General features: G+C 53.1%; 1 protein-coding gene across 3 annotated transcripts in view; it reads right to left on the reverse strand.

Annotated features, from left to right (window-relative positions):
* Window positions 1-13826, reverse strand: part of pola2 (polymerase (DNA directed), alpha 2) — a 58011-nt gene extending 44185 nt beyond the window's left edge. For all 3 annotated transcript variants that reach the window (XM_070868097.1, XM_070868095.1, XM_070868096.1), the window contains exons 1-4: window positions 13694-13826; window positions 8505-8629; window positions 3603-3694; window positions 2084-2141 (exon numbers count right to left, since the gene is read on the reverse strand). In XM_070868097.1, coding sequence (XP_070724198.1) covers window positions 2084-2141; window positions 3603-3694; window positions 8505-8629; window positions 13694-13775 — 357 coding nt within the window. In that variant the 5' untranslated portion in view covers window positions 13776-13826. The remainder of the gene's footprint in view (window positions 1-2083; window positions 2142-3602; window positions 3695-8504; window positions 8630-13693) is intronic.
* Between the last annotated feature and the right edge of the window lie 76 nt (window positions 13827-13902).

Below are 13902 nucleotides of genomic sequence, written 5' to 3' on the forward strand. Positions count from 1 at the left end.
CACCGTGCTGTGTGTAAACCTTGCACTGACTGTGACTGAGACTCACACACCGTGCTGTGTGTAAACCTTGCACTGACTGTGACTGAGACTCACACCGTGCTGTGTGTAAACCTTGCACTGACTGTGACTGAGACTCACACCGTGCTGTGTGTAGACCTTGCACTGACTGTGACTGAGACTCACACCGTGCTGTGTGTAAACCTTGCACTGACTGTGACTGAGACTCACACCGTGCTGTGTGTAAACCTTGCACTGACTGTGACTGAGACTCACACCGTGCTGTGTGTAAACCTTGCACTGACTGTGACTGTGACTCACACCGTGCTGTGTATAAACCTTGCACTGACTGTGACTGAGACTCACACCGTGCTGTGTGTAAACCTTGCACTGACTGTGACTGAGACTCACACCGTGCTGTGTGTAAACCTTGCACTGACTGTGACTGAGACTCACACACCGTGCTGTGTGTAAACCTTGCACTGACTGTGACTGAGACTCACACCGTGCTGTGTGTAAACCTTGCACTGACTGTGACTCACACCTTGCTGTGTGTAAACCTTGCACTGACTGTGACTGAGACTCACACCGTGCTGTGTGTAAACCTTGCACTGACTGTGACTGAGACTCACACACCGTGCTGTGTGTAAACCTTGCACTGACTGTGACTGAGACTCACACCGTGCTGTGTGTAAACCTTGCACTGACTGTGACTGAGACTCACACCGTGCTGTGTGTAAACCTTGCACTGACTGTGACTGAGACTCACACCGTGCTGTGTGTAAACCTTGCACTGACTGTGACTGAGACTCACACCGTGCTGTGTGTAAACCTTGCACTGACTGTGACTGAGACTCACACCGTGCTGTGTGTAAACCTTGCACTGACTGTGACTGAGACTCACACCGTGCTGTGTGTAAACCTTGCACTGACTGTGACTGAGACTCACACCGTGCTGTGTGTAAACCTTGCACTGACTGTGACTGAGACTCACACCGTGCTGTGTGTAAACCTTGCACTGACTGTGACTGAGACTCACACCGTGCTGTGTGTAAACCTTGCACTGACTGTGACTGAGACTCACACCGTGCTGTGTGTAAACCTTGCACTGACTGTGACTCACACCTTGCTGTGTGTAAACCTTGCACTGACTGTGACTGAGACTCACACCGTGCTGTGTGTAAACCTTGCACTGACTGTGACTGAGACTCACACCGTGCTGTGTGTAAACCTTGCACTGACTGTGACTCACACCTTGCTGTGTGTAAACCTTGCACTGACTGTGACTGAGACTCACACCGTGCTGTGTGTAAACCTTGCACTGACTGTGACTGAGACTCACACCGTGCTGTGTGTAAACCTTGCACTGACTGTGACTGAGACTCACACCGTGCTGTGTGTAAACCTTGCACTGACTGTGACTGAGACTCACACCGTGCTGTGTGTAAACCTTGCACTGACTGTGACTGAGACTCACACCGTGCTGTGTGTAAACCTTGCACTGACTGTGACTGAGACTCACACCGTGCTGTGTGTAAACCTTGCACTGACTGTGACTGAGACTCACACCGTGCTGTGTGTAAACCTTGCACTGACTGTGACTGAGACTCACACCGTGCTGTGTGTAAACCTTGCACTGACTGTGACTGAGACTCACACCGTGCTGTGTGTAAACCTTGCACTGACTGTGACCCCCGAGCGAACCGCTTCCCCGTCCCTTTAAGCAGCCGCCAGTTAACGACTCTAAGCCTGGACCGACTGTTTCTCCAGACAGTGTTATTGGCGGGCGCTCAATGAGGCGGCTGCACCGAATTTACCGACCGGGGTTAAGCGTGGGCGTTGCACCAGGAATACGTCAGGATCGGAGCGATCGTCAGCTGCTGGCTGCAAGCGGTTTGCGCCCCCAGTGAGCCGCGGATGAATTTTCCGGCGGGGCGCGAAACACTGCGCTCCCCGTGGCTTAGCTCCAACGCTCGCATTACCGCCCCCTCTGGCCGCTAACTGAGGCGATAGACAACCGAGAATCCAGCCCAGAGAGTTCATTCTGACCCTCAAAAGGGACAGCACCTTCGACTGAGATACCGACCTTCGCTGGCGTGGCATACGAATCCAACAGGTTCTCCTCCTCAGTTTCCGCTTGGACACTGCCCAGAGTTAAAGGAAACGCACCGGCCACACTGTGACTGCTGTCTCTGCTGCACTCCCTTTCCCCGCGGTACTTTACATGGAATTTACAGCAGAGAAACAGGCCATGTGAGCGTTTATGGTCCACAGGAGCCTCCTCCACCGCCCTCCCCTTACACCCTCCCTCACTTCCTGCAGCCAAGCCAAGGGTCTTGCTCCATACATTATTGCGCTCATCACGATTAAGCAACTTCCCCACACCCTCAGTGTGTTGAAATAAACACTGTGTCGGTCTCCTTACCCAAGAAAGGATATACTTGCCTTTGAGGGAGTGCAACAAAGGTTCACCAGACTAATTCCTGGGGTAGGGTGGGGGGGGGGGGGGGGGATTGTCCAATGAGGAGACTAGGCCTATATTAGTTTAGAAGAATGAGAGGTGATCTCATTGAAACGTAGAAGATTCTGAGGGGGCTTGACAGGGTAGATGCAGGGAGGATGTTTCCCCCGGGCTGGGAAGTCTCGAACCAGGGCTCACAGTCTCAGGATAAGGGGTTGGCCATTTAGGACAGAGATGAGGAGTAATTTCTTCACTCAGAGGGGGGTGAATCTTTGGAATTCTCTGCCCCAGAGAGCTGTGGAGGTTCAGTCTTTGAGTACATTCAAGACAGAGATCAATAAATTTTTGGATATTAAGGGAATCGAGGGATATGGGGATCAGGCGGGAAAGTGGAGTTGAGGTCGAAGATCAGCCATGATCTCATTGAATGGTGGAGCAGGCTAGAGGGGCCGAATGGCCGACTCCTGTTCCTAATTCTGGTGTTATTTTACTCAAACTACATTATACTGGCATGCTCTGCTTGACATCTGCTCGGTCAAATTATTTGTGGATAAATTATTCAGCGGCACTCTCGCCCCGAAGTCAGAAGGTGGAGGCCCCACTCCAGGACATCCACCACAGGATCTGCCCCTGCTGCTTCAATACCGAGCGAGTGCTGCAGTGTCACAGGTGCCGCTTTTTGGATGGAATGTCAGTTCAGGTGGCCATCAAAGATCCCGTGGCTTTATTCGAAGAGTTCTCCTGGCGTCTGGGTCAACATTTATCCCTGGACACCAGCCAAACACAGATTAACCGGTCATTTACCACACTGCAGCGTGTGGGATCCAGCACAGGGCCAATCGGCTGCGAGCCCTTCAACAGAACCCACAGTGAGCGAGCTCCGAAAGTGATCGTCTGTGACAGTTTCCCGAGGAAGTGAAAGGCCCAAGATCTAAAGTACTTACGCCCGCGGCAGACTCCTCCCGAAACCATCGCCCGAGGAGACGGCATACATTTCATATTTTGAGTTGCAATGAAAGGTCGTCGACCTGAACCGTCAACTCCCTCGCTCCCTCCACAGACCTTGCCTGACCCGCCGAGCGTTTCTGGTTTTTATTTCAGATTTCCAGCATCCGCAGTTTTTCGCATTTGGTTAAAAGGATACAGCTCCTCCAGAGTGTTCTGGTCCAGGATAGGGGCCCGGTTGTTCCGCCTGGCTGAGGGCAGTCGAGACTTATTGGCTCTTTTACCGAGGATCTGCCAAGAGAAAAAAAACATTTTGGGGGTAAGGTGCGGGGGTGGGGGAAGAGAACAGGCCGTTAGTCGTCTTAATCCCTGCCTTTGTTACCTCCAGACTTGACTATTCCAACGCACTCCTGGCCGGCCTCCCAGATTCTACCCGACGTAAACTAGAGGTGATCCAAAACTCGGCTGCCCCGTGTCTTAACTCACACCGAGTCCCACTCACCCATCACCCCCTGTGCTCACTGACCCCGTGTCCTAACTCGCACCCAGTCCCGCTCACCCATCACCCCCTGTGCTCACTGCCCCGTGTCCTAACTCACACCCAGTCCCACTCATCCATCACCCCCTGTGCTCACTGCCCCGTGTCCTAACTCACACCCAGTCCCACTCACCCATCACCCCCTGTGCTCACTGCCCCGTGTCCTAACTCACACCCAGTCCCGCTCACCCATCACCCCCTGTGCTCACTGCCCCGTGTCCTAACTCACACCCAGTCCCGCTCACCCATCACCCCCTGTGCTCACTGCCCCGTGTCCTAACTCACACCCAGTCCCACTCACCCATCACCCCCTGTGCTCACTGACCCGTGTCCTAACTCGCACCCAGTCCCGCTCACCCATCACCCCCTGTGCTCACTGACCCGTGTCCTAACTCGCACCCAGTCCCGCTCACCCATCACCCCCTGTGCTCACTGCCCCGTGTCCTAACTCGCACCGAGTCCCGCTCACCCATCACCCCCTGTGCTCACTGACCCGTGTCCTAACTCACACCCAGTCCCGCTCACCCATCACCCCCTGTGCTCACTGCCCCGTGTCCTAACTCACACCCAGTCCCACTCACCCATCACCCCCTGTGCTCACTGACCCCGTGTCCTAACTCGCACCCAGTCCCACTCACCCATCACCCCGTGCTCACTGACCCCAAATCCTAACTCGCACCGAGTCCCACTCACCCATCACCCCCTGTGCTCACTGACCGTGTCCTAACTCGCACCCAGTCCCGCTCACCCATCACCCCCTGTGCTCACTGACCCGTGTCCTAACTCACACCCAGTCCCACTCATCCATCAACCCCCTGTGCTCACTGACCCAGTGTCCTAACTCGCACCCAGTCCCACTCACCCATCACCCCCCTGTGCTCACTGACCCGTGTCCTAACTCACACCCAGTCCCACTCATCCATCACCCCCTGTGCTCACTGACCCCGTGTCCTAACTCGCACCCAGTCCCACTCACCCATCACCCCCTGTGCCCCGTGTCCTAACTCGCACCCAGTTCCACTCACCCATCACCCCCTGTGCCCCGTGTCCTAACTCGCACCCAGTCCCGCTCACCCATCACCCCCTGTGCTCACTGCCCAGTGTCCTAACCCGCACCCAGTCCCACTCACCCATCACCCCGTGCTCACTGCCCAGTGTCCTAACTCACACCCAGTCCCACTCACCCATCACCCCGTGTCCTAACTCGCACCCAGTCCCACTCACCCATCACCCCCTGTGCTCACTGACCCGTGTCCTAACTCGCACCCAGTCCCGCTCACCCATCACCCCCTGTGCTCACTGCCCCGTGTCCTAACTCACACCGATTCCTGCTCACCGCCCCGTGTCCTAACTCACACCCAGTCCCGCTCACCCATCACCCACTGTGCTCACTGCCCCGTGTCCTAACTCGCACCGAGTCCCGCTCACCCATCACCCCCTGTGCTCGCTGACCTGTGTCCTAACTTGCACTGAGTCCCACTCACCCATCACCCCCTGTGCTCACTGCCCCCGTGTCCTAACTCGCACCCAGTCCCACTCACCCATCACCCGCTGATCTACATTGGCTCCTGGTTAAGCAACGTTGCAATTTCAAAATTCTGCATCCTTGTTTACAAATCCCTCCATGGCTTCCTCGCCCCTCTTTATCTCTGTAACCTCCTCCAGCCCCACAACCCCACCCCCCCCCCACCCACCCCACAACCCACCCCCCCCCACCCCAACCCCCCCACACAACTCCACCCCCCCCCCACACAACTCCACCCCCCCCCCCACACAACTCCACCCCCCCCCCACACAACTCCACCCCCCCCCCCACACAACTCCACCCCCCCCCCCACACAACTCCACCCCCCCCCCACACAACTCCACCCCCCCCCCCACACAACTCCACCCCCCCCCCACACAACTCCACCCCCCCCCCCACACAACTCCACCCCCCCCCCCACACAACTCCACCCCCCCCCCACACAACTCCACCCCCCCCCACACAACTCCACCCCCCCCCCCACACAACTCCACCCCCCCCCCACACAACTCCACCCCCCCCCCACACAACTCCACCCCCCCCCACACAACTCCACCCCCCCCCACACAACTCCACCCCCCCCCACACAACTCCACCCCCCCCCCACACAACTCCACCCCCCCCCCACACAACTCCACCCCCCCCCCACACAACTCCACCCCCCCCCCCACACAACTCCACCCCCCCCCCACACAACTCCACCCCCCCCCCACACAACTCCACCCCCCCCCCACACAACTCCACCCCCCCCCCACACAACTCCACCCCCCCCCCACACAACTCCACCCCCCCCCCACACAACTCCACCCCCCCCCACACAACTCCACCCCCCCCCACACAACTCCACCCCCCCCCACACAACTCCACCCCCCCCCCACACAACTCCACCCCCCCCCACACAACTCCACCCCCCCCCACACAACTCCACCCCCCCCCACACAACTCCACCCCCCCCCACACAACTCCACCCCCCCCCACACAACTCCACCCCCCCCCACACAACTCCACCCCCCCCCCACACAACTCCACCCCCCCCCCACACAACTCCACCCCCCCCCACACAACTCCACCCCCCCCCACACAACTCCACCCCCCCCCACTATCTCTGTAACCTCCTCCAGCCCCACAACCCCACCACCACCACAACGCCCCCCACCCCCCCGGAGCTGTCTGCGCCCCTCTAATTCTGCCCTCTTGAGCATCGCTGATTATAATCGCTCAACCATCGGTGGCCGTGCCTTTTGTTGCCTTGTCCCCCTCTAGAATTTCCTGCCTAAACCTCTCTGCCTCGCTATCCTCCTTAAAACCTACCTTTTTGACCGGCTCGGTGTCAATTTTTTTTTGTTTGTTGGGGGCCAGACAGTTCAAAGGTCAAGGAGTGCAACTCCTTCTCTACTTGGCGACCTTCACCACCACCAGCACCCCCCCCCCGGAACGGCCAGCGGTCCTAAACCTAGGCTCCTGGTCCGCACGGGTATCCACACTCGTCCAGCTCAGCCACAAACACAACAGAGACCTCACAACCGACAGCAGACAACACTCAAGGGCCCGTTCTACACTCCAGTCCAACAGAGCCGCCTTCTCTACATCACAGCCATTGCCACTGAAGAGCTGTCAGTCAGCGGCAATGCTGCTGTGACATGCAGATATCATAGAATCACCCAGCACAGGAGGATCCCATTGGGCCCATCGAGCCCGTGCTGTGCCGGCTCTGTGACAGAGCGATCCAATCAGTCCCACTCCCCCCCCCCCTGCTCTTTCCCCACAGCCCCGGCACATTTCTCCTGTCCCAGTATTTATCAGCTTCCCTTTACACCATTACTACTGAATCTGCTCCCACCGCCCTTTCAGGCAGCACATTCTCACCACGCTCTGGGTAAAGAAGTTTCTCCTCAATTCCCGGTTGGATTTATTAGTGACTGCCTTATATTGATGGCCCTCTAGTTCTGGTCTCCCCCACAAGTGCAAACATTTTCTCTACGTCGACCCTATTGAACCCCCTTCATAATTTTAAAGACCTCTATCAGGTCTTCATTCAGCCTTCATAAAAATCACAGAAATTTACAGCACGGAAGGAGGCCATTCGGCCCATCGTGTCCGCGCCGGCCGACCAAGAGCTACCCAGCCTAATCCCACTTTCCCGCTCTGGGTCCGTAGCCCTGTAGGTTACAGCACTTCAGGTGCACATCCAAGTCCTGTTTAAATGTGGTGAGGGTTTCTGCCTCTACCACCCTTTCAGGCACTGAGTTCCAGATCCCCACCGCTCCTGCGCCTATTTTCTATGTTTTCTATATTTAGGACCGAGATGAGGAGAAACTTCTTCACCCAGAGAGTGGTGAACCTGTGGAATTCTCTACCACAGAAAGTTGTTGAGGCCAATTCACTAAATATATTCAAAAAGGAGTTAGATGTAGTCCTTACTACTCGGGGGATCAAGGGGTATGGCGAGAAAGTAGGAAGGGGGTACTGAAGTTTCATGTTCAGCCATGAACTCATTGAATGGCGGTGCAGGATAGAAGGGCTGAATGGCCTGCTCCTGCACCTATTTTCTGTTTTCTAAGACATTTCCCCTCTAAACCTCCCCCCAATTACTTTAGAAACATAGAAAATAGGTGCAGGAGTAGGCTATTCGGCCCTTCGAGCCTGCACCACCAATGAGTTCATGGCTGAACATGCAACTTCAGTACCCCATTCCTGCTTTCTCGCCATACCCCTTGATCCCCCTAGTAGTAAGGACCACATCGAACTCCTTTTTGAATATATTTAGTGAATTGGCCTCAACAACTTTCTGTGGTAGAGAATTCCACAGGTTCACCACTCTCTGGGTGAAGAAGTTTCTCCGCATCTCGGTCCTAAATGGCTTACCCCTTATCTTTAAATCTATGCCCCCTGGTTGTTGACCCCTCTGCCAAGGGAAACAGGTCCGTCCTATCCAGGCTCCTCATAATTTTATACACCTCAATAAGCTCTCTCCTCAGCTTCCTCCAATGCTTCTATATCTTTGTCCACTGTATTGTGATACGTTCTTAACCCATTACCTCATGTTCAAAAATGCCCACATTGTCGGCAGTAAGACCAACACCACCTCGTGTGGTGCTGAAGGCAAACCATTCGTGCACAATGTCTTCTTCCTTCAAGCGGTACGTGATGCAGTGCTCCAACACTGGACAGACAGAAAAGAGGAAAAACACATAAAAAAAAAAACCACAGAAACAGCAAATGATCTTCTGCAGCTTCCCACTGACCGTGCCTCATACACAGAGCTGCCAGACTGCTCGGGGACCCTGGGACCACAGCTATTGAACTAGCGAGGCACCACTGCAGCCTAGCCCGAGCCTCGCTGCCCGACTCGCATGGGGACCTGGGGCCAGGTCATAGTCACGTCAGGCAGAGGAGAAACAAAAGACTTGCATTTATATAGCGCCTTACACAGCATCTTACACGGCCACCGGACGTCTCAAAGCACCTCAGCCAATGAAGTACTTTTGGAGTGTGATCACTTGTAATGTGGGAAACGCCAATTTGCGCACAGCAAGCTCCCACACACAGCGATGTGATAATGACCCAGATCATCTGTTTTAGTGATGTTGGTCAAGGGATAAATATTGGCCCCAGGACACCGGGGAGAACTCTCCCTGCTCTTCTTTCAATAGTGGCCCCGGGATCTTTTACATCCACCCGAGGGGGCAGACGGGGCCTCGATTTAACGTCTCATCCGAAAGACGGCCCCTCCGACAGTGCAGCACTCCCTCATAAGAACATAAGAATTAGGAACAGGAGTAGGCCATCTAGCCCCTCGAGCCTGCTCCGCCATTCAAAAAGATCATGGCTGATCTGGCCGTGGACTCAGCTCCACTTACCCGCCCGGTCCCCGTAACCCTTAATGCCCTTATTGGTTAAAAATCTATCTATCTGTGATTTGAATACATTCAATGAGCTAGCCTCAACTACTTCCTTGGGCAGAGAATTCCACAGATTCACAACCCTCTGGGAGAAGAAATTCCTTCTCAACTCGGTTTTAAATTGGCTACCCCGTATTTTGAGGCTGTGCCCCCTAGTTCTAGTCTCCCCGACCAGTGGAAACAACCTCTCTGTCTCTATCTTGTCTATCCCCTTCATTATTTTAAATGTTTCTATAAGATCACCCCTCATCCTTCTGAACTCCGACGAGTAAAGACCCAGTCTACTCAATCTATCATCATAAGGTAACCCCCTCATCTCCGGATGCCTAGTGAATCGTCTCTGTACCCGCTCCAAAGCCAGTATATCCTTCCTTAAGTAAGGTGACCAAAACTGCATGCAGTACTCCAGGTGCGGCCTCACCAATACTCTGTACAGTTGCAGCAGGACCTCCCTGCTTTTGTACTCCATCCCTCTCGCAATGAAGGCCAACATTCCATTCGCCTTCCTGATTACCTGCTGCACCTGCAAACTAACTTTTTGGATTCCATTATTTGAAGGGGCTGCTCCTGAAATTCTGGCTGCACTTCAGTCCCACTCTCCTGATCTTTGGGCACCCTGTGCGGAGGGGAGCGGGTAGGTCCGAAGGCCTCCTCGTAGGACTGCTCCTGGGCACGGCCAAGGGTGCCATCAGCCGGTCCAGGCAGCGGGCGGTCGAGGGGGTCGTTCAACCTGACTGCCTGCCTCTCTTCCGCTCTTACATCCGGTCCAGGGTGTCCTTGGAGATGGAGCACGCGGTGTCCACCGGTACGCTCGCGGCCTTCCGCGAGAGGTGGGCACCGGAGGGACTGGAGTGCATCATCACGCCCGGCAACCAAATTTTAATTTGATTTTAAGTTTTAAAGTTTAATTTGTTTTAATTGCCGGTGTTTTTAGTGTCCCCTTCCCTTTTATAGGGGGCACTGGGGAAAAATTGTGATTTTAGTGCCCAAAAAAAACCCCAAAAAAAAGGAGAAAAAAAACAAAAAAAGGAAAAAAAGGGCCTTGTAAATGTCTGGTGTGTCACCCAGGTCGGGTGGCACGGTTTAATGTGTTTTGTTTTGCAGATAAACTCCAAAAAGAGTTTCCAGATGCCTCCTCAGTCATTCATGTTGCACAACTAATCATTCTGTGCTCCTCAGTGACCATAAGAGCAGCGATGGCTCAGTCGGTAGATTTTTTCATCTGTGGGTTGAGAGTTCAAGTCCCGATTCAAGCGATGCTTTTCTCCAAAAGAGTTTCATGCACAAGGGCCCCCAGGTCGCTCTGCACTGCAGCATGTTGTAATTTCTCCCCATTCAAATAATATTCCCTTTTACTGTTTTCCCCCCCCCCCCCCCCCCCCCCAAGGTGGATGACCTCACATTTTCCGACATTGTATTCCATCTGCCAAACCTTAGCCCATTCGCTTAACCTATCCAAATCTCCTTGCAGCCTCTCTGTGTCCTCTACACAACCCGCTTTCCCACTAATCTTAGTGTCATCTGCAAATTTTGTTACACTACACTCTGTCCCCTCTTCCAGGTCATCTATGTATATTGTAAACAGTTGAGGTCCCAGCACCGATCCCTGTGGCACACCACTAACCCGAAAAGGACCCATTTATCCCGACTCTCTGCTTTCTGTTCGCCAGCCAATTCTCTATCCATGCTAATACATTTCCTCTGACTCCGCGTACCTTTATCTTCTGCTGTAACCTTTTTTGTGGCACCTTATCGAATGCCTTTTGGAAATCTAAATACACCACATCCATCGGTACACCTCTATCCACCATGCTCGTTATATCCTCAAAGAATTCCAGTAAATTAGTAAAACATGATTTCCCCTTCATCAATCCATGTTGCGTCTGCTTGATTGCACTATTCCTATCTAGATGTCCTGCTATTTCTTCCTTAATGATACTTTCAAGCATTTTCCCCACTACAGATGTTAAACTAACCGGCCTATAGTTACCTGCCTTTTGTCTGCCCCCTTTTTTAAACAGAGGTGTTACATTAGCTGCTTTCCAATCCGCTGGTACCTTCCCAGAGTCCAGAGAATTTTTGTAGATTATAACGAATGCATCTGCTATAACTTCCACCATCTCTTTTAATACCCTGGGATGCATTTCATCAGGACCAGGGGACTTGTCCACCTTGCGTCCCATTAGCCTGTCCAGCACTACCCCCCTAGTGATAGTGATTGTCTCAAGGTTCTCCCTTCCCACATTCCCGTGACCAGCAATTTTTGGCATGGTTTTTGTGTCTTCCACTGTGAAGACCGAAGCAAGATAATTGTTTAAGGTCTCAGCCATTTCCACATTTCCCATTATTAAATCCCTCTTCTCATCTTCTAAGGGACCAACATTGACTTTAGTCACTCTTTTCCGTTTTATATAAATCGGTAAAAGTTTTTACTATCTGTTTTTATGTTTAGCGCAAGTTTACTTTCGTAATCTATCTTTCCTTTCTTTATTGCTTTCTTAGTCATTCTTTGCTGTCGTTTAAAATTTTCCCAATCTTCTAGTTTCTCCACTAACCTTGGCCACCTTATACGCATTAGTTTTTAATTTGATACTTACCTTTATTTCCTTGGTTATCCACGGCTGGTTATACCTTCTCTTACCGCCCTTCTTTTTCACTGGAATATATTTTTGTTGAGCACTATGAAAGAGCTCCTTAAAAGTCCTCCACTGTTCCTCAATTGTGCCACCGTTTAGTCTGTGTTTCCAGTCTACTTTAGCCAACTCTGCCCTTATCCCACTGTAGTCCCCTTTGTTTATGCATAGTACGCTCATTTGAGATACTACTTCCTCACCCTCAATCTGTATTACAAATTCAACCATACTGTGATCACTCATTCCGAGAGGATCTTTTACGAGGAGATCGTTTATTATTCCTGTCTCATTACACAGGACCAGATCTAAGATAGCTTGCTCCCTTGTAGGTTCTGTAACATACTGTTCTAAGAAACAATCCCGTATGCATTCTATGAATTCCTCCTCCAGGCTACCCCGTGCGATTTGATTTGACCAATCGATATGTAGGTTAAAATCCCCCATGATTACTGCCGTTCCTTTTTCACATACCTCCATTATTCCCTTGATTATTGCCCGCCCCACCGTGAAGTTATTATTTGGGGGCCTATAAACTACGCCCACCAGTGACTTTTTCCCCTTACTATCTCTAATCTCCACCCACAAAGAATCAACATTTTGTTCATTGGAGCCAATATCATCTCTCCCAACTGCCCTGATATCATCCTTTATTAACAGAGCTACCCCACCTCCTTTCCCTTCTTGTCTATCTTTCCAAATTGTCAGATACCCCTGTATGTTTAATTCCCAGTCTTGGCCACCCTGCAACCACGTTTCTGTAATGGCCACCAAATCATACCCATTTGTAATGATTTGTGCCGTCAACTCATTTACTTTATTTCGAATGCTGCGTGCGTTTAGGTAGAGTGTTTTAATACTAGTTTTTAAACCATGATTTTTAGTTTTGACCCCTCCTGCAGCCCCTTTATATTCAGACATATTATCCCTTCCTATCACCTTGTGGTTTACACTTACCCCAGTGCTACTCTGCTCTGTTGCCTCCTGTCTTTTGCATTCTTTCTTGGGGTCCTGTTCATCTGAGCTCTCACCCACTCTAACTAGCTCAGAGCCCTCTCCTGGGTTCCGAATACTCCTTGCATTGAGGCACCGAGCTTTCAGGCTTGCCTTTTTATTTCATTTTGACACTTTAGAATTTTGCTGTACAGTGGTTTTTTGCCTTGGGTTTCTCTGCCCTCCACTTTTACTCATCTCCTTTCTGTCTTTTGCTTTTGTCTCCATTTTGTTTCCCTCTGTCTCCCTGCATTGGTTCCCATCCCCCTGCCATATTAGTTTAACAGTACTGCCCCTCCGACAGTACGGCGCTCCCTCAGTACTGCCCCTCCGACAGTGCGGCACTCCCTCAGTACCGCCCCTCCGACAGTGCGGCACTCCCTCAGTACCGCCCCTCCGACAGTGCGGCACTCCCTCAGTACCGCCCCTCCGACAGTGCGGCACTCCCTCAGTACCGCCCCTCCGACAGTGCAGCGCTCCCTCAGCACTGCCCCTCCGACAGTGCGGCACTCCCTCAGCACTGCCCCTCCGACAGTGCGGCACTCCCTCAGTACCGCCCCTCCGACAGTGCGGCACTCCCTCAGTACCGCCCCTCCGACAGTGCGGCACTCCCTCAGTACTGCCCCTCCGACAGTGCGGCACTCCCTCAGCACTGCCCCTCCGACAGTGCGGCACTCCCTCAGCACTGCCCCTCACACTCACGTTTCTCCAGCGCGCTCCCATCCTCAACAACCACATCGAAAGTGTCGAGCTCGGCGATGATATTCTCCACAGTCGGTGGCATCTCGGGACCTGCTCCCCGCCGCCTCCAGCCGCTCAGACTGTCCCGCGCGAACAGCTCCGCGCCTCCCCGGTCCTCCAGCCAATCACCGCGCCGCTCCCTGCTCCTCCAGCCAATCACCGCGCCGCTC

Source organism: Pristiophorus japonicus, chromosome 27 (genome assembly GCF_044704955.1).
Source record: "Pristiophorus japonicus isolate sPriJap1 chromosome 27, sPriJap1.hap1, whole genome shotgun sequence".
Taxonomy (NCBI): Eukaryota; Metazoa; Chordata; class Chondrichthyes; family Pristiophoridae; genus Pristiophorus; species Pristiophorus japonicus.